Source organism: Melanaphis sacchari, unplaced genomic scaffold, assembly GCF_002803265.2.
Source record: "Melanaphis sacchari strain LSU unplaced genomic scaffold, SCAv2.0 Contig54_pilon_pilon, whole genome shotgun sequence".
NCBI lineage: Eukaryota > Metazoa > Arthropoda > Insecta > Hemiptera > Aphididae > Melanaphis > Melanaphis sacchari.
This window is the reverse complement of record NW_020271380.1, coordinates 1,433,666-1,457,215: the sequence shown is the minus strand read 5'-3', so window position 1 is coordinate 1,457,215 and position 23,550 is coordinate 1,433,666. Positions and strand designations below refer to the sequence as shown.

Below are 23,550 nucleotides of genomic sequence, written 5' to 3'. Positions count from 1 at the left end.
AGTAGTAGTAGGAATAGAAGTTTTTTTAGTTTTTCTCATTCGTGATGCGGCGAGCGGGAATACAAATAAGACAAATTTTAATTGATTTCACTATTCCATCGGGCGCGTGTAGCAGCAGCAACAGTTTCCGTTGCCGAAGACAGTATATATAATACATAACATATTACATATGTGTAAGTTTGTATATGTGTGTGTGTGTGTTTTTATACATGAGAGACAGAGATTTAAACGGTTTTTTATTATTATTATTTTTTTTTACCTTGTTACCTACACGGGGCGACGACGACGAAACGATGGCCGTCTGCAACAGTGGCCAGAATAACTGCTGCACACGAGTACATATAAAGGAACCTATCTTGGATTTCGTTTATTTATGTGCACGTATACGGCTCAAGGGCAAAAGAACAACGTAACTACAAATTGGTACGATCGATATTTGCTTTGAGTTTGAAACGGCGGAGGACGAGCGCATACATTTATAATATATATAATATTATATGTACAAATAAAATATCACTGCAGAAAATTACATTGATGATCTGTGAATCTCGCAGGCTTTGCTACAACGCGATTGTTCACATGCGATCACAGAGACCGCGTTATAACGGCGGGATCGATCGCCAAAGGGGTGATATATGCTCCCTCTAATAGAAATTACCGGTGGGTGAGGCAAACATGGACGAAATGATTATCTCGCATCGGCCGCGGAAGCGGTTTTAACGACCAAAAAGGTATAGGTAGGTAGGACGTAGGTAGCATAGGTAATGAACTTACTAAAAGCGATTAACGCGGCGCGGCGGCATCTTTAGTTCGTTCAAAAACCCATTATAACCATGGTCGAGAAATTAGTGTGGGGAATACAGGTGCAGCAAGCGGAGGGTACCGTCATTAGTCACGGTTTTTTCTTTTCCCGTCGCCAAAACTGCATACGTTTATTCGGTGTCATTATAGATTACTAGATCAAGACAGAAAACGATAAAAATATAAGGTTTGTACTGTTTGTAGGTATATTAGAACGAATTAATCTCATACACTAGTTGACCGGTTTAAATAAAAAATATATCATAGGGCGTTATATTTTTAACCCCTATAGGTCGATAAAAAGTGGCTCACGCATAAATTTCATTTTGATTTACGAAAATCGAATATTTTTGTTTATCAATTGATTACAAGAATAGACTCAATGTCTACGAAATAAAATTGTCAAAATTTTCAGAGTTTGCTCTTAGAGCTATCAAGAAAGTTAAGAACAGTTTGAATCAAATTCGAAAAAAAGTGTGGAATTAGTTAACCTAACCTAACCCTTGAACTAATAAAACTACATAAAAACCAAGATTTACCGCGATATGGCACCATATTTTATGTTTATTCATTTTTTTTGCCTGATGAAGTCGGCTTATATAATTCTCTATTACTATAATATTACTATCATTATTTGTTGTTATCTGATGGTCCGTCTGTTTACGAAACCGTTACAATATACCTTTTGACAATATATCATAATATGTACCCGTACCTAATAATAATAATGGATAATAACGAAATTTTGACGGCGCGCTTGATGTTTGTGAAGAACACGCGAGTCGCAGGAGCTGCCTTAAGGCAGCTTTATCGTTGGAACGGCTACTGTGCGTGTGTTATGTCCTCACCCCCCTCATTACACTACAATCGATCAATCGCTCACACTTGCCCGCCCGCCAATATATAATACCAATATTGTATTTTAACGTAGAACTCTTAAGATTCGCGTGCGCGTCGAATTCGTTACTGCGACCAACCGACCATATTATATTATAGAGATACGCAACTATTACATGTTAAGCAAAAATCACTTATGGCGGTGGCTGCGAACTACTATACATAACAAACTCGCCATTATATTCGATATAATATATGTATCGTCATCGCGTGATCGTTGGCACAGTGGCGTGGTGAACTTGAAATTGTTCAGAAGCTATTAAATATTTAGTCTAATACCCCATACCAGCCCGCCCACCAAAAACCAGATAAAGGAATTTTCTGTTTTATTTTTAATTACCCATATCGTAGTAAATACTAAAATACTTAAGTTAATGCTTAAAAATAAGGTTCCAAAACATACAATGAGAATAATTTACTACTATGCGCTGTATCAATCAAATTGCCAGTATAATTTATTGGTGTGGAGTGGTCTTCTTGGCAACATACTAGATGCACTAATATTGTTAACCAAAATAATATTGTCAAAATGTGTTTAAATAAATGTACTCTTAAAAGATCTACGAATAAAAATTACAAAGAATTTGGAGTTTTAACATTCGTACTTACATAAAAAAATTATTTTTATGTTTTTAGTTTAAATTAGATAATCATTTAAATAAGAAATTAGGTAGATTTTAAATATTACGATTCTTTAGTGCAATGTGTCTATAAATCTTATGTAGATATTATTTGGAAAAATAAATATTGGAGTAAACCTTTTGTTTATGTTAACAATTCTGTTTTATTTAATTATTTTTATTTTTAATTTGTTATGTTTTATTATATTTAAATTGTGTTTATATATTGATTTATTTTACTGTTGTTATAACTTGTATTTAATAATTAAATAACTCCCTATCGCCAACACAAGCTGCAAAGCTTGAAGGAGGTTACTCAATCAAAATTGCAACTTCATAATATCTAATTTTGTAATAAAAAAAAAAAAAAAATGTGTATAAATATATAAAAAAAAGTATATAATATAAATTATATGCGGGTTTGTGTGTAAAACGTCGTCGAATGGCACACGGACATTTCAAGGTTATCTGGATTTATACATCGTGAGTCGCGACCGCGCACGCCGCCGGGGCCGCCTAGCCGTTTCTTCTGTTTATTCAAATACCTCCGCGAGTCAACTCGCACGCGCAAGCGCGCACCCACCGCCCGGCTTGCCAATGTAATACTATTATATAGGCCTCTCGCGCGCTTCACAGCCGTTTTCCCGCACGTACAAGTAATATAATATTATCATGTGACTACTGCCGCTGGACCGGCGACGATTGGACGACCGCGGTGATGGCCGGTCTACGGACTATACGCTATAATATATTATTATTATCATTATTACGATTGTTATTTCTTTTGAATCCCGGTAAGACACAAAATACGATAATTGCTAGACATAGATAAATGCGTTATATAATTGCGTTCATATATAGAATGATTGAAATTTGGTACGGTTGAAAAATACTTGAAAAATAATGTGAAAACAATATTTCTTGATATAATTTACACTAAAAGCTCGTACAACGTTAATTAAAAAATACTAGAAAATTCTATAGAAAAAACGTTTTAAAAATGGAAAATAAACGTTTCATTTTTGAGTACGTACCTATATGTTACATAAAACGAATCAGGTATAAACGTATAATGCGCATTGTCTAAGAGCGCCCAAAAAATTATACATTTCGTGTTAAAATATGATGATATATTTATTGATTTATAAGTTATATAAAATCGATGGAAGCCACAGTTGAAAATTACAAAGAGGTTTTTTTAGACACTAGTATTAAATTACCTGCTATTAGATTTTCGTATTTTTACTTTTCTCAATCGACTATCATCGACTATTTACATGATCGAAAAAAAACAAACAGCAACAAACTCATCCCTACGCGAGTCACATAAATATTTTCTTCGTGACAACTGTTACGAGGAAATCAAATACCGATAAAATGGATTAAACCTATAGAGTAAATGAGTGGTCGATCAAGGGGAGGTCTTATAATACTTGCACGTATAACATTATATTTACGGTTTATAATCCAAACTGCAAAATGACGACGATGATGCCACAGCTGCTGCTACGGATGGAGAGAAGAAGGGTAGGACTAAAAGAGAAGAGAAAAAAATTACATTAAAAACCAGATTGAAAAGCCCGAGGCGGATACCACTAAATAATAATAACATCATATTGCAGTGATTGGATTTGTATCTCCGCCACCTCGTCCTCCGCCCGAAAGGCCGGTGTACCGTTTCGCATACCCTACCATTAGAATGCTTCTAATTATTTTCCTATCGAATGTTATTAGTTATGTATTCGGTGGCGAAGATATCGCAAAATTTTTTCATTATTATTATTATTAGGTATGATCAAGCAGCGACTATATTATGTTCTCGTATACCTATATATAGTATAATAAATTAAAACCGGAATCGATCTATAAATAATATATATTAAAATAAAATATAATATGAGATGTACTCACTACAAAACATATGCGATAAAAACGAAACATTGTCTACCTATAAAAATAATGGATAAGACGAAAAAAATTGTTAACGAACCTAAAACTTCTATTCATGACGTGCGATGCACCAGCTATTATACGAATGTAATATGCCCCCGCGTGCAGATGTACCTATATAGATAAACGCTTGCAAACTACACACACAAACAACTGGAATACACTAACTAGTTTATGTGTATATAGGTGTGAAAACGATTACGCGGCCGTTGCATTCTTATGCGACCGGATAAAACGACCACGTCGGTATATTGGCTACATATGTGCACTGCTGCACGGTCGGTAGGTCGCCCTGCGCGCAGTCGCAACTTGCGACCCGGCACATATTACAGGTATTATATTAAATTAAATATATATATATGCCTACACACTGCGCTGCACATGTGCAGACCGTGGCTATCATGCGATCATCTCACGTATTAAGTAATTTATAGATAAACCGTTTTCCGCAGTGCAGCGCTATTGAGATGATCGCGCACTAGATAACAGCGTTGCTCGTAATCACTTTCACGATTCACGCCGAGGCTATTAATCTAAATAACGAGTTTTACCCCTCAAATCGCGTGGCGGATATAGGTGTACCTATATATATATATATATATATATATATATATATATATATATTGTGTATACGGCATCCGCGACAAAGCGACATCAACGATATTTGCAGTGTCGAACACACACACACACACACATACATTTGTAGATCGTTTATAATACGCACTACGTATTTTCCGCCACCGGGCTTGAATGACGACGACTGTGGTGTAGATCTCTCGGCCATATAGATGACGACGCACGACCCCGCGACGTTATTATAATATATAATATAATATGTAATGGCATATACTATAATATACATACGTATATATAGGGACTGAGATATGTAAGTACAACTGCATTTAATATCTATGTATAATAGTAATGATACCATTGAATGCACCCTATATATCCTGTAAGTTGCGCATGATCATTACCTAAAATGCAATGCGTTGCTGCAGGTATAATGAACGCATACATAGTTATCATATTATACTAATGACACGAGATACGGCTATTATAATAATAATAATAATAATAATATGAAGATATAACTGTCGTCGAGACGTTGCGCGAGACCAGCGGATGCTGCTGCTGCTGCAACTGGCGGTGGCGACCGCGCGCGCGTTCGCACATAACCGGTCCAATGACATTATTACCGCCGTTTCCCCCAACGTCTCTCTCACCCGTCTGTATTATTATTTTTAAAAAATATCATTTTTCATTCAATTTATGTAATATATTTATACACATGTTAGGATCGACCAGAGAAAAATCACACTCGCGAATTAACTGCAGGCGTCTGCTACCGCCGACACCACGTCACCAGTTTATAATACGATAATCGCTAGTATATATATATATATATATATCCTGTACTCTACCCGACTTATATACGCGCCGCACATATTATAATAATACATAAATCCACGTCAGACACAATACATAAATTTATAATTATTATGCGTACAGGGTGATCCTTTTGTCGTGGTGAACCAGGCAAAATATTTTAATTTGGAAAATGCAAGAATTATTTTCATGATAATTTATTCAAAACGTTTAAAAACATAATTTATTAACTGTTTAAAATTGTTTTACGATTATTTATAACTTATTGATATTATAATCGTTCTTAAAATATATAATTGGTATTTTGTACAACAATATAATGTATTGCAATGAATAAGGTTTACCCTGCTGATGTATATATTATACAACGATGACGACCGCTGCAACGATTCTATCACTTCTTACACCGACCCATCCATTTATAACCATAACCGATACGAGTCGCATATCATTATTATAGGTATATAACATAAATATTTGATGTGCCGCAAGCGAGCTAATTATTATTAGTTGTGTGACATATTATTTTGCGCGCAATGTTTTCGTAATTTTTTTTCTATGGCACACGATAGTGCAGTTTATATACTACATAAACCTAACCAATTTATAAATAAATATATATTATATGTATTGTTCATCTACGTATATACAAATATATATATAGTACAATAGTACTATGTACATAGGTAAATTTAGTTATCTTGCCAGTGTCATGGATGGAAAGTGGGCGGAGGAAAATGCGTCTTTGTGCACATATAATATTATGCATTCTTTAATATTGCGAGCGTGTATTTATTTATATGGAGCTGCTGCTGATACTGTGTGGTCGCGCGTTCTCAATGAAAGTCTCCGATTGATTGGTTTCGATTCCGTCACGTAAGCGCGCGGGTAATTAACAGTATAGCCTTGATCGAAATTTTAATATTAATGTCCTACACTCGTTTGCTATATAATAATATTATATACATACGTACACGCATTTATTATGTTACATAAGTAATAAGTATATATGCGTGTGTATATGTGTATGTAAGCGTGCGTTGTACAGAGATATACGACGTCCGTCAATAAATATTTTTTCTTATTATTGTTTTTTTTTTCATTTCATGAATGACACATATTATTATTGCGTATTTACCACGGTTATCCTGTATATGTCTGTGGTAATACAATATCGTATTATGTATACATCAGCTTGGAGCGAAAACAGGTGCGTTTTATTATTACTTTTTTTTCTATCTTTATATGTTCTTTTGCGCAATCTAACGGAACGCGCAAGCGGAGGCCGGAAACCACTTGCACGTATAGCTTTATTATTATTATATTATATTGTCCGCAGAACTTTTTTCTATCTGTAAAATATATACGCACAAATACACATACTCGTTTGTATGTATAAATATGGAGAACGAGTTGGAGATAGTGAGAGAGAGAGAGTGCTGGCACGGAGAGCCAGTCGCGCAACCCCACGACACGATTTTCTGATCTAAGCCCACGCGCGTTATATTAAATATATTATTATAATATAATATTATTTTCGTAGTAACCATTGCGAAACACAGCCGGGTAAAAAAGGGCGATTTATGTATAAAAATATTTACGTTTAACTGTATTTCTTAAACTTTTAAATTTCGATTGTGACGTATTACGGGTTGGTTCTCGAACGAAAACAAAACGTCTTAACATGAGTCTTATTTATTGATTTATTTATTTTTACTTTTAACACCCGTAAAATAATAACAACGTCATTAAACGCGTTCTATTAATTTTATTATATTCCCGACTCGCGCGCGCCGTCCACTCTATGAGAAGTTTACATGGAACCGACTTCACACAGTATGCGGTCACCAGTATCGATAAATTATGATGACAATTACCGACAGATCTACCTTGGGTGGCCAATGGTCCTCAGCTGTTTATTTAATTTTAATTTAATATATCTACGTACTGTGGGTTCGATCGATCAGTTGGGTATAATATCCGTGCATAGATATAGGTACTCGTACTATCTACCCATACCTGTTGCAGCTCTCTTGATCGCACGTGTCTCATCTAACTTAAACCTAACCATCTCAACGTGCATTAACCTATACAATAATAACGACAATAGACAGTTATCTGTGAATGTTTATAGACTCGTTCACTTTTCTTCATATATATACACGTGCATGCGATATATTATATAAATACAATATTATAATATCTTTCCCGATAATTTTTCGCCGATACGGCGCAACAACGAGAAACACGCTGCAGTTCACTGGCACACATCACGCTCGTAATGTGCACGTAAACATCAATTTTGTATGTACGCTTATATACGTATGTATAATATTATATACGCATACCTATATTAAAATACGACGCGGCAGACGACGACGACGACTAAAACTATACGACAGCGACGACGACGGGGACCCATGCGGTGAGACCCGGTCGTGATATATATTCACCGGCAAATCCGACCGATCGACCGACACATATCGCCGCCCCCTCGGCACAGTCTCGTTTCGCATGTACGTTGTAAATATACACATACATATATCATTTTTTAAGACTATCCGTGCAGTATATTATATTATATATATATAGTCATTGTAAAATATGAAATATCATCGTCACCCCGGCCGACGGTTTAATGAGCGAAAATAAAATCGCCGGAGCGACACACCTCACGCGTGATACTCGTCTATGATTTTCGCTGCACTACAACATATTATAATAATATTAATATTATTAAAATGTTTATGTTGTAGCAGTCTTTCTATGGCCGAAATTGCTTTCTATTCATGTACGAATAAAAGAACGCCAGACTCGGACGTATATCATGTAGTCGTACTTTCGTAACCCAGCTCATCCCTGCAGCAGTAAACCTTAAACCAAGAGAAAAATGCACTTGCACCCACCTGTTCTATACTAGCTTGTTTGTGTGTGTGTATAATATTATATTATACAACATTGTGGTATAATGAAGTTTAGCTGGATCGCGCGTGGCTCATATGCTTCTATATACTTGCAGCTACATATAGCTACATATGTACCTATATTCAATATTAGTATAATATATAACAGCGGAACAGGAATTCGACGAGAATATGTATATTCCACCGAGTCAGGTATAACATTTAAATACGCACCGTGTGGTATACCTATACATAATATTATAAACCTATGCTATACAATCGAAGATATGTAAGTATACGCGCATAATAAATACGTCGCAAATGTAATATAGAATTCCAAAGTCAGTCACGACCAATGCATATAACGCGGGACTACTATATAGATGTATCCGAGCCGCGTCGTGTACTTGCGAGTATATATATATACACGCGCGCGCGCGCGCTGGTCATTTATAAATATACATAATAGGTAGGTGCACGTCGCGAGTTAGCCCAGCGTAGGGCTGGTAGTACTGCAAAACTGCTAAAACGGCTCGGCTGGCGTTTAAGTCTCTCGCGAGAGACCTCAGCGGTGTGTATCCACTTGCTGCTGCTGTTGCAGGAATGTCGTCGTCGCGAGAACACTATATACACATACAAATATGTGCGCCCGTATATAATATTATTATTTCGTAATAATATTATAAACGTGCAGAGCTGGCGATCTTCTCGGAATGGTACACTATAATAATAATATATTATTATAGATGTGTTTATAGTGAGTTTACCGCAAAATAGAATACGAGCGAATTAAAGTAATAGCAATAGGTAAAACCTATAATGGACGTAAACTATATTTTATATAGCCAAAAAGGATTTATCGCGGTCTATTGGCGGTCTTATCATGAAAAACCAAAGCGCGTGTTTAATAACGAGCCGATATCGACCGGACGTGGCGTTGTGATTTATATACCAATAGCTGGCGGCTTGAGGAGGGTCCGCGCACCATAAAGATTGCAGTTGTAGTGCACCCACACTAGCGATTGCGGTCGATTATTATTATTATACAATGAATCTGCACTATCGATCGTAGTCGTGTGATCAACTACCGTGGTTTATTATATATTATAAATATATATAAGTGGTCTATTTGTTATTGTGAATTATTACGTTGTTACGCAGTATATAATATTAATATGATAAAAAATATATAAAGTATATCGTTTATAACAGCGTGGGCGTTTTCAGCAGATCAACGCGACGATGCTATTTCACCGGATAAAGTATCTTCTCTCTTTTTATTATACACAGCATTGGCGCCATAGGCAGAAACTGAGTAGAAGGTTTAACGGGGCTAAATCAGTAATGATAAAACTTTCATCTAAGAACATATCTTTCTAATTAGTTTAAAGTAATGGTTTACAAATGCTAATATATAACACACAATACACGCATATACTAAAAAATATATAATATACTGGTATATTATACGGGACTGAAATAAATCACACTCGTGTCTCTTATGGCGTTTACAATGAGGTTATTTTTCCAAGCTTAGAGTGGCGTTGTGCAATTAAGCATATTTTTAATTTCAGCCCCCTCTAAAATAGTGACAAAATTTCCAATATTGGCTCCACTTCATTGATATAATAATTTTATATATTATTAAACTTTGCTGCAATCGGTTGTGACACATCTGCAACTATTTCTCATATATATGTTTAAATAGGAAAAATCGGACATGGTATACTGTAGGAGAGCAGCGTAATGTGTTCTATTATATATTATATTATTTACGCGTTTATAGACTTCCATTAAAATTCCGCGTGAACCCGATAAACAACGGGAGGGCGCCCGGTAGAGAATAAAGTGCAAAGTGTGTCACTATATTATATATTAAATGTTTCCTTTATATTGTATATTTTATTGTAGGTAGCGCTGACAATGGGACGGAAGACGCGCGCGCGTATAGCTCTTGGGGCGCCGCTCGCCTGTGCCGTATAAACATTATTATAATATATAACTAGGTAATAATATATAGGTAATATATCGACGTCGTGGATATGCCGTGCGATTTACGATCGAGATCTACGGCGGTGGCGATGATCGTCAAGTATAATACATTGTGTACCGCCCGCGCTAATAACAATAATCGTCACTATGTCATTGTTATAGTAATAATAATAATACTGTATTGCACGGCGCACCGTCATCGGTTTTGTGATATATCGATTCGAATCGGAAACGTATACGATGATAATAATAATAATAATAATAATAATAATAATAATAACAATAATAACCATAATGTCGTATGTTACCTACACTATATATATTATATGATCTCTCATAAATGTCGCGTATATAATAATAAAACAGTGGAACCTCCTCTCGAGTGCCCGATAAATAGGTACGCCCATAGCGGCGCACACACAAACATTGTTTGCAGAGTAAAGTTTACGACCGCGGACGCGGGCACGGTCGATTACGGTTTAATTAAACTGGTTGCATTCCGGTCCAAACACAAACGCCGCATAATATGTGGTACGTAAGGAACCCACAATGAAACGCGTGCGCGTATATTATAATCACAGTATCATTCGATTCGACTATATGGGTGTATAATATTATTATTATTTATATTACTATTATTATTATTAAGAGCTGTGCGAGCATATAAATCTCGAAAAACAGTCGACGGCTGCAAACGGGTTCTCGCCACGATGACGAGCACGATAATTACAATAATAATAATAACACTACCGACTATAACAATAACGTCCGTCGTAAAAGTTAAAATTCGTTTCGTGTATGCTTCCACGACAGTTATATCCACATACACATTATAGGTATATTTATAGCGATAAAAACGTCGAAAAACTGCACTCCCACAAAACTAAGTATATTGTGTTGTGAACACACCGTCATAATCGATCTGTTCAGTATTTTGTTAAAAAAGAGTAGTTATATTACCACGGGTTTGAATTTATGTAGATAATTTAATATACATAATATCATAATTAATGATTATAAATATGTCGATCAAGTTGATCTCCATCTAATATTTATTTCTGTATACATCCTATCCGACCGAAACCTGACGTTTTTCAGATTTTAACTCCATTCAGGGGGATGAACACCACTCACTCGATGTAATTTATCACAATTGACAAATTTTTTTCATTTTAATCAATTATGAGAATTAAATTTCGAAATTCAGTAAAAAATAACTGAGTATTGTTCATTTAAAAAAGTCAGATTCCTGTTTGTAAGCTTGTAGTTTACAAAAAAAATAGTATATTTTGTGTACTTTTATAAAACACACTTCATTTTTCTGTTTAGATTTTCTTGTATTTTTTTTTTTTTTTGAAAATATACCTATTCATTTTTAATAAATTTAATTTAATCCCGAGAGGTTTTGCTTATAGATTGGGTACTGAAATATTGCTTAAAACTTATATAATAAACGTACAAATAGACGAATGTTAAGCACTTACCTTGAGGACACACGATCCGACAGCTCTATCTTCTGACACGTCCACGTTGTAAAAACTCTGGTCAAATATCGGCTCATTATCGTTGAGGTCGTGTATGGTCACGTGCACCGTAGTGGTGCCGGTCAGCTGTTGAGGTCGACCGTTGTCGACGGCCAACACGACGAACGTGGGCTCGGGGTCGCGCTCGCAGTCCATCCGGTCCCGGGTGGCTATCACGCCGGTCAGCGGGTCCACCTGGAACCACGGTGGCGGCGGGTCGCGCATCTTGTACGTGAGTGCCGCGTTATCGCCCTCGTCCTCGTCAGTGGCCACCACCCGGGCCACGGACGTGCCCGGCTCCGCTGGGCGCTGGAGAACACGGGTTGCTGCTGATGTCCGTCACCAGCAGATGAAACGTTCGACGCATGCAGTGTGGGCTGCCTGTATCTGTGGCGACACATCAGTGGCACAATGAGACTCGTGGTCCAAGGGCAGCGCCACGATCACCAGATAGATGATGTTGTCCTGCGTGGTCAGCCCGAAATGGCCGTCGCCACCTTGCAACGTCACGTTCACGTCCGAGTACTCCTGCTTCGAGTCCGGGTCGTGGACGGATATGCGGGCGACGAACTCGCCGGGTTGTGCGCGTTCCGAAATCTTTGGCGTCGCGTCGTCGCTCAGAAATATCACGTTGATATCCGGCTGGTTGTCGTTGACGTCGGCCACACGCACCGTGACGAACGCCGTCGTCTCCAGAGGCTGGTCGCCTCGGTCCTTGGCCACCACCACCAGTTCGTGCACCTCGCGCGTCTCGTAATCTAGCGGCCGGTTGACGGATATAACTCCCGTATGCCTGTCCACCGTGAAGTAGCCCTCCTTGTCGCTCTGTCGCCGACTAATGGAGTACTCGACCACGCCGTTGTCGCCGTCGTCCACGTCGGTGGCGTGCACCTGCAGTATGCTCGTCGACACAGTAGCGTTCTCCGGCACGGTAGCGTAGTACCGGCTCTGGTTAAACGTGGGCTGGTTGTCGTTCACGTCCAACACCGTCACGTTGACCGTCATGGCGCCTTTGAGTGGTGGCAATCCGCCGTCGTACGCCTCGATCACCAGATGATAAGCGGCCGTCGTCTCACGGTCTAGGTAACCGTTGATCTGTAGGTCCAGGTACAGCACGTCGTCTTTTTCGCGATGTGATGACAGCCTGAACGCGTTGTTCACGTTACCGGCCACGATCGCGTACCGCTGCGTATTGTAAGGTCCCAGGTCCAAGTCCCGCGCCGGGTTCAGCGTCCGTTTCGTGTCCCGCGGCGTGTTCTCCGGGAACTCGACGTGCATGGACGGGCTGGGAAACGTGGGCGCATTGTCGTTCTCGTCGATCACGCGCACCACCACGCGCACGTTCTCGCCGCTCAACGGTATCGCCACTAGCGTGTACGACGCCCGAGTCTCCCTGTCCAGTGGCACTCGCGTCCTTATTTCGCCCGTGTTCTGTTCCGTTATCAGGTCGGTGTCCACCGCGCTACCCGGCACCGGCACGATCAGGTACGGCGGCCCGCTGTCTTTGGACCCGTCGCCGATGAAACCGATTCGGGTGCCGACCGGCGCCGACTCGGACACGTCCAGGTGCCGTTCGTGTTCGCCGGCCACCGCGGCTACCGCCGCCAACAGGCACAACCATAGCGGCAGGCCCATCGCCGTCGTTTGATTACCACCGCATAGTCAACCACCTACAAATAATCGATTGGATATATCAATAAACAGTTATTTTAATTCATTCAAATAATATTGCATGCAGTTGGTTAGGTTGGGAAATAGCCTATATGTATATGTACATCGTATAACAGTAATGAAATAATTAAGATTTATACTGTATGGTGAAATGGCTAGTTCATAACAATTTTTTTTAAATTTTTATTCATGTGACCAATGTCAATCCTATATTGTTCGATTTTCGTGAGTAACCTATAGGGTTTGAAAAATGAGGCAAAGAATACTTCTCAAATCTCAAAAATAATGTCTATGTGAAATATTTCATACATATTTTTTCAGTAGTTTCGAAGTCTACAAGACTCGTGTACAATAGTGCATTCATTTTTGAATAATATATAGAATCTATATATAGATATACGAGATGCAGCGCAAAGAGCAATCCGCCGCATAACGAGAACGGGGCCGTCGTCTTCGTCTACATAATATTATTATATAATACAATCGTATATAGCTGATGTATCCGATGTTGCCGCAGACGGGTCTGAATAAGAAGAATATATCTCCAAAGAACGAGTCGAAGGAAAAAGTTGTGATGCAAGATTAGATTTTGACGACGGCGACGAGGGGAACAATGAGATAGGAGATCGCTTTCAAATTTAAAACTTCACACTTGTCAACTGAATCGTATTTTCATATACTTATACAAAGATATATATTATATTAGTTCGTCTTGTATACGATTGTTATCTATATATATATATATATATATATATATGTGTGTGTGTGTGTGTGTGTGTGTATTATTATCATTAATCATCATCATTGCCATCGCCGTCATCTGTCCGTCGGACAGCCTATTTTATGTGTTCCCAACAAATCTATTTTCGATTATTTTGTATTCATATATTTTATTCGTTATGACGATTATTCCTAAAGATGGAATTATAGAAATATATTTAATATCGTTGTGGCAACATATATTATTGTATACGCGAGTTTTCTAGCCACAAGTGAATTTCGTCGGAAACACTGCACAACTATAAGAGACAACCAATGCGCGCCGGTGTACGATATCCGACGAGCCGACGCATATTGTAAGTATTATGTTGTAATATAGTCGCCTCAGCACGGCGAGATTCGATGCGATATATATATTATTAAAATACGTACACGCGATGAGAGACACGATTCCGGGAAGAATAATATTTATCACGTTTGCCAACGTAGTGTGTGTGTGTGTGAGAGAGATGTCCCGACAAATAACTCAATTCTCGCGAGACTGGAATATAAATTATTCAGCACAAACGCGCTGTAATACAGGTAGGTAGGTATAGTCTTTTCGCGGTCATTATAAATTGTACACACTCACACACTTATAAATCGTTTAATTATACCATCGATACACGGCCGGATACGCGATGAGGAAAACGATTAGTGGGTGATGTACTGCAGACACACGGAGATCACCGGTGCATTTAACGTTGTTATATTAATCATTACTCCGTCTTCGGTTCGATTTCGTAAAACTGCACGCGAACAGTTCAAAATATTTCACATTGACGATTAAGTGATTGCACACGTAGTGCCGCCGCATATAGTCATAGGCTTTCTGTCGACTCGTTAACGCAATAATAATTATTACATCGACCTATATAAACATATAATACGCGCGGACGCGATCTTTCGTGTTCAAAATAACGGTCGGAACACAGACACACAGACCCACACGCAAATTTACGCACACTTAAATGATAATTCACTGAGTGACGAGCCTACAGCGCGAGTTTATTTATTTTTTCACATGTTATGCGCGTCGTGTCCGTATAACGTTATAATATTATAATATACACGTAGAGGCGTTACGTGCATATCAGATTCGTGTGGGTACACATACCCCGTGCAGATGCAGTCGGAGCAAAACAATTATTATACCGCAGCGGCAGCGCGCTGCTGACCGTAGGAAAACTCCTCCCCGCGGTCACCATTTTCATTACTCAAAACTACTGATGAATAACAATTATTATCCTTTGCCCTGTTATTAAATTATTATTATTAGTATACTTGACAGACCGAACGCCGCGCGTATTTGCTGCGCGCGTATACCTACCTATACGCACACACGCGCGCGTATGCACACACACATACATACACACACACATATACCAGCTATACTTAAACGCGTTTACACGTTCGCCTGAAGATGTGTCTTTCTCTAATAATATTGTTACATCCAATCACTGTATTTCAGTCGTCATTGTGCATATCATTATTATTACCGCATTAACTTTTTTACGAAATTCACGATCATTAAGACCATTGAGAAGGCGGCGGCGGGAGGTCAACGGTAGTGCCGTCTTACGGGTAATTATGCATTAAACGTTTAAAAACCGATGTATAAAAAGATAGCTGCAATTACATGAATAGTCGGGGGAAATCGATTATTCGTTTAGAAAAATTGGCCATATCGATTAAGAAAAATGAATAAGTGCCGTCGAACATGTGCACATTACATGCATATATATATTTCGCGAAAACCATATTAAAGACAGTATTTGTCGACGGAGACACGGTGGGATAACCGTGTTACATGCATTATAACGTATATAATATGCATAGTATTATATATCTATTTAAACCATGATTTATGTACTAATTAAGCATAATATATCTACCTACGTTCTGCTTGTGAATAATGTCTAGACCGTGTAAATGCACAAACACTTCTAACGACTCATAGTCGATCGGAATCAACGACGAAACGCGCACGACAACGGCTATGAAACATAGAAAAACAATAATAATCACTTAGGATTTGCCACGATATGGCAATAAGGTATATGATATTGATATAGCTTTGGTTTCTGCGTACAGCAAATACGGTGATTCACGCGTATTCCAGGCGGCAAACTATTACGCGTCCTCCTTTCTAAAAATATTGTGTTATATTCCCATAAAACTTGAAAATTTAGCTTTGAGAAACTTTCTCTTTTAAAAATACATGATTTTCCGATTCGGACGCTTTCACGTCGTACTGATAAACGGAAAAAGCGCCGTATTACATCAACAAATAGTGCGATAATTTTTTTCGTTTATGCCGATTATACATAAAATTATGGATTATGAAGATTACGTATCATTATAGTACACCTACTAAATAACCACAGAGGCGGCTTTTTTTTATCATGAGCGTCGTCATTACATAATACATATCAACGAAAATTATACCGTTTTTTGATACTATTATTACATACTCCATACGTTTCACACGCGCGGATCTCCGATTAATTATAAATATAGACAAACATAATGATATTAAACATTATTCGAAGATCATCGTCTAACGATAGTTCGTGACCAGGCACACAGTTCCGGGTGCCAACTGTCCGTGTAGAAATAGTTAATCGATTTTTACGTGAACCGTCGATATAGACACTCGGTATCGCAACGAGGGAGTGCAGAGAGAGTGGTTTAGTCCATTATTGATATGGCGGGCGATGTGTAACTATATCGTTGGTTTGTGAGAGCGTCTAAATACTGACATAAGTTATATATATATATAGAAGAAACAGTACATAATTTTAATAATAAATATTGGAATTTCGATAGATGCGCGATGAATATTATTCTACGTTAAACTGGTTTCAAGAAAAAAATCGTAATTCACTATATATTATATCAGCGGTGGTGGAGAAAGACGGAATATTTAATGCACTATACATGTTATACATAAAAGATACGTTTCTAGCCCGAAAAATCAAACTTCGTTGTATATATATATATATATATTGTTATTAATAATAATAATAATAGTAATAATAATGATAGATACCCCCGACAGTCATTGAAACTTTAATTAACAAAATAATAATACCTAATATTTTAATATTTGTTATTAGACATTTAAATTATAGAGGAGGGATAAGAACTTGACAAATGAGAAGTCGATCTTTTTGCAGATAGTGACGAATCACTGTAATATTGTCCAATACGGATATAAATAATACTGCAGGTCACATAGTATTTAAAAAATAATACCATACATTTTTGAAAATATGTATTCATTAAAAATAACAATTCATGGAACTTAAGATAATTTATTAATGTTAAAAAATACCTAATGAAATTATTTATCATTAGAAAACGTTTTTACGGTGCTCATTAAATTGCAATATATTCTTTTAAGACACTCGAGTGGAATCAACCCGATGGTTGAGTAGCTTACATCTTATCACAAACTAACAAGCCGTGGTTAAGTGATGAAGAACATATCAAAAAACGTTCATCGACAACTAAATGAAACATCAGAAAGTCACCTAAATGATGACAGATAAGCCCTCAGCTTTCCGTTTTTTTCTTTGCAGAGATTTAAATAAAATAAAAAAATAATACTTTTTTAAGTAACTTGTATTTTGTTATAACGCGTATATATATATATATATAAGAATTTCTGTGAAATATTCTCGTTTCTCTTTGCTGTACGCTACAGTATATTTGTATCCTATTTATATATACTCACGATTGACATTAAAAAAAATTCGTTATCGGAGGGGGCGTACACCAAACAGAGGCAATGGCGAGAACGACGATAATAAGGGTACGAGTAGAGAGAAAACAAGAGTCTGCGTAGTGATGAACCAAGATGTTTCGGTCAGCTACTCTTCAACACGTAGATGGATCTACTTGCAGTGCTGCAGTGACGTTCGTTTGTGGGTGAGAGTACGCTATAGCATCCGTACCCACCAATACATGTATAACATTATATTGTATTTCGTTGGTCGACGACGCACACTGACCGCGCCGCATAATATAATAATAATATTATAACGACGAACCATTCGTTCGCCAACGATGGCGCGCGCGTAATAATAACATTTCCAGTCGGAGATTTTATGTATTATATAGGACCGCGGCTACTCTATAATTATTGTCAATGAAAACTCGCACAGCAAACGAGATAATTATTTTAACTAGCAAACATAATTCCCGTGTCGAAAAAACAATAGACCGAACGATTTTTACCGTCCGACCGTACCCGTGTACATATTAATGTATATTATAAATATACAACCCGCGCATCATACGTAATGTTATTATTACGCGTATTATAGGTGTAATGGGTATGCGCGAGGATAATGCTGCTCGCTGCTGCTGTTGCCTCCGCCGTTTAAACGAAACCATATCCTTTTCACCATAATATGAATACGTAGTTCGTTTTATTTTAGTTTATTTTTATTTTTTTGTCAGCAATAATGAGATTTGTTTTAAACGATCGAGTGAAACGTGAATACGTATATTATGTTTTTACGACGTGAACCCCGAGGACGTGACTATACCGCGTGGAGGCGGCCAGGTATATACATAGAATATAAAATATATACGTAGGTATTATTATAACGAATAGGTATACGTTTTGAAAACGAAAAATTTCGTTCCAGAAAAGCGTATCGGAAGTGCCTATCCCTATAAATAATATACACTACGAGGACGATATATCACGCGTCATACCATAGGCGAAACGGCGGAAACAACGGAGACAACGCGCGTGCGATACACTGGTGTACGTATAGACATACATATAACTATTATATTAATGTATATTTTGTATCAATATGTCAAGCATCACTGACTGCAGCTGCTGAGACTGGGCCTGGCGACGACGACGTTAGGTATTAAAATATAATGACAGCGCGGTAATTGAAATAAAAATAAAATAGTAGGTATTTAAATTTTGAATTTAGGAAACTCGTTCCGCGGCGTTTTATTTTTCCTTCTAGGGTCGCGCGGTGTGCAGTCCACTATTTAAAATCCATGCCCGTCCGTTTTCTCTTTGCTGACACATGACGGTACAGCGAGTATGCGATGATGACACACTACAGTCTACACAATAAAATCGATTACCTCCAAGTTCTTGCGTTTAAAGACGTCGACGGTAGGACACCGGACGCCGAGCTCGAGGCACGGGAAATCAGACACCGATGTAATCGGTTTTTCAATTTTCCATTCGCATCACGTCACACCGCGTAAAATATGATATTATATATTATCATAATGTCTGTGTATAAAATCGTAAGCCGAGCACCCGGTAAAACATTGATAATGTGTGAGTGTGTGTGCGTACGACTATGTGATATTGATATACATGTGCGGCCACCTACACTTTTAATACTCGCCGCACGCGAAAACCGTGTAAACGATATTCCTATGGTCCTGTATACATATATTTCGAGGTGGTGTGTGTACTCGTGTATAACGTACACACACACACACATACACGAATATTATATATTTATATACGTACGTGCTGAAACGCGATACCCGTCCGGAACAAGCTTTTTCGCCCGAAGCGATGTGCATACACACATACACATAGTTGATAGTATTTATACATATATATATATTATTAACTGTTCCCAAAACTGTGTATACGCTGTACATAGTGCGCACGATAAAATAATACGACCCGAATATATTGTATTATTATTATTATTATTATTAATATTATTGTTATAATATAACATATTATACTATTATGTTTTTTTTCGTCATAGGTCTGTCACCGCCACATTTTGGGGCTCACTGCCGACCGTCATCGTCAGGAGGCTGTGGCCCCGAACACATCATTAAGTTTACATTTATTTAACGATGGAGCCTCCTGGACTCCTCTAGTACACCGCTGGCCATTTTTTTTTTTACGAACGGAGTGGGCGACCGACCGACCGGCGGCGGCATCCGGACGAACGGAATTCCTAAACAACCATTAGTGTTAAAATTGGAGGCAATCATCCCGTTCGAAAATTTTTACCTTTTCATTATTATTACACACACACACATTTACACATACGATCGATTGAAATATTGAATGTTGCTGCAGTCGTTTTATATAGGACGTACACGTTATTGTTATATTATATAGATCGCAATACCGCGGGGTATGAGCACAGTCCACTTTATCCATATACTATGTATTATAATATTATGTGTATAGTGTGTCGGCGAAGGATACGATATATAACATCATCACCTATCAGTGTATTCTTTGTACACTAAATATACGCGTAGTGCGCGTAAACGTATACGGTTTAACGACCATTGGTTCGAAATCAAACGGGAAAATGACGAGACAAATTTTGATTTTCGTTATTCGATGATGAGAATTCTTATTGGCCACGTGCGAAAAGAGTAAATATTACTTGTATCGTACAATAAGTGCGGTCATGATAACTCGACAGCGGCAGTGTCAGATGCTCGACCGTTTCGATTAAAAAAAGTAAATTATATAGATACGGAAACGTAATAATTTAGGTGGGCATGTAGCTATACTATATATCGTATAAATGTGTGTGTGTGTGTGCATGACGCCGTACGCGCATTGTGCCACGAGCAATGAGTTTATCGCAATGATTTATGAACTCGAAGATAAATGTAAATCCTATGCTAATTGTTATGGAGATTTGTCGGTAAAAGAAAGACATTTTTGAGCCCGACGACCCCGAGCCGCAGCAATACCACGCACGGCACCGTCGTCTTCTATATATTATGCGTATATAGGTGTACGAACCCCAAACCGTCTAGGTGTCCATAGTATATGGCCCCCGGATCGCGCGCGTCATGTATTTTTACATATAACAATATTTTAACGTCCAACGATTGACCGAAGATCCATTTCGAAATCGTACATAGTGTACGTATATACCAACGTTTTCTATTATTCCATATTTTCACCTATTGTACCCAAATACTTCGTATAAACAGGCTTCCGCTGTGTATCGCAGAAAGGATGGACAGCTATATTATATTACATACAAGTATAAACAAGCATCCAGCCAAATTATTATCATCAAAAACTAGTAGGTATATATAATATTAACGGTGACCCCCGCAACCGTATTGAAAAGATAATAATATTATACAGTTTCGTGCGTGCGTATGCCGTAATATCCATTTGCTGTAGCGACGATACATACACATGTGCACAATAAACCTTATTCCGTAACAGTTTATTATAATAAGTGCAACACGAACGTTAATATATCAAAATAAATAATTATATAATAATTAAATAATAAATAGGGCTAGGGACTTCTGAAAAGTTGCATTTAATATCTATTTTATAAACATTAGTTAAAAACATATAATTGAATGATACACACAAATATTTTTTATACCACACGGAGTGTTCATAATTAAAAAATAATATTTCCAATTACTATAGTTGAGCAAAAACTGTACAAAAAAACGCCAATGATCAATCATACATTCTATAGCGATTTAAATAAGTATATAAGTGATACACTCAAACCATGCATGATAAATAATTTATTGTAAATTACATTATCTATGAACGAGACATTTTTTTTTAGTCGATAAACTAACTTAATTAATTTAGAAATTGTGGTGGTTTCGTTGATTAAATTGAATCAAGAATAATCAATAGTAAATTTTTTATAAAATAAAAAATCGTTAAGAAATATTTTATAAAAAAATCATAAAGCGATTGGTATTGGCGGAGGTCGACCATAGAATAATCAATCAATATAACTTGAAAAATTACTCGTAAACACGATTGCTGACGTGAATAGTTCATACGCATATACCTATTTAGGTTTTATCATCCCCTTTCTTTTCAAATGGTAAAACATGGTAAAAATAATATAATATAATAATTATAACGTACCTATAGTATAATATACTATACATAAGAGTCCCGTGTCTCGTAATACACCTAACGGCAGAACTCTCGGGTTCCTACAATATATATCTACCTACTTTTAAACTGACATGGTTATTAGATCGGGTCGGAGTTATTTTTTTTCCACTTTATGCCGTCGTTTGCGTGAATATAGACGTACTTACTATGTAATATTCGTGCGCGGGCGGGCGGCGCACAAAAAAAAAAAAAAACGATTTTCGACCATCCTTTTTGCGTCGGTCGATCTCTCCGGTAAAAATAGGGATGCATTATTATTGAATATACATTGGACCACACCAAATATTGTATATATAGGTAGCCATATTTAATTGATCCCGCCTGCACGAGGAGCTGATGGCTGATGCCGAGGTGTACTACAACTCAAGGTCGCGCATATCGTAACAATACTTATGTACAGGATGATCGCCACATAAATTCGTACAAATACCTATATATATTTCCCCAGGTTTACGTGTAAGGGTCCGTGATGTGAGCACCTGCACTTTATATACGGTTGTACATTGTATAAACATTTTTTTGCAAATCACTTGGTATATATATATATAAATATATAATATTATACGTTCTTATGCAGTCATACGTAGTCACATATACGCTTTATATATTGATGCCACTACTATTCGGAGGGTTGCTAAAGGTCGGTTACCACACTTACTCATATACATATATTGATAGGTACATAAGCTGTATACTACACATAAAAAACCAATGTAGTTGTTCGGGCAGAAATATTTCTTTTTTTGTTTAACGGAATTATTTCCGAGTAGTGCGAAGGGTGTATTTATTTTAACAACGGCAAAAGGGCCCCCCCGAGCTGTGTGAACGTGGATGACGTAGACTCCTGATACACAGCTATCGTTTGTACGTACATATAATATAATATATATTGTATATGCACTTATATAGGTTCTACAACGTGTATATATATTTATACATAGTATCAGTGTATCACTACATTGCGTGCACGCCATTTTGAATAATATATATTTTATATCCAACGCGATTTTGCTCTCATTATGATTATCAATGATAGAAATATTAATGTTTTTATTTAAATCAGTCAGAAATTCGCCCCGGGTACACATAGGTACGACGTTTTAGATACCAATATA

At 37.4% G+C, this 23,550-nt stretch overlaps 1 protein-coding gene across 1 annotated transcript in view; it reads right to left on the bottom strand.

Annotated features, from left to right (window-relative positions):
* Positions 1-23,550, bottom strand: part of LOC112599645 (protein dachsous) — a gene marked incomplete at its 5' end in the record, with an annotated part of 126,227 nt that overhangs the window by 85,673 nt on the left and 17,004 nt on the right. Inside the window, 3 exon segments of the mRNA XM_025346632.1 lie at positions 12,037-12,379; positions 12,381-12,477; positions 12,480-13,745. Coding sequence (XP_025202417.1) covers positions 12,037-12,379; positions 12,381-12,477; positions 12,480-13,710 — 1,671 coding nt within the window.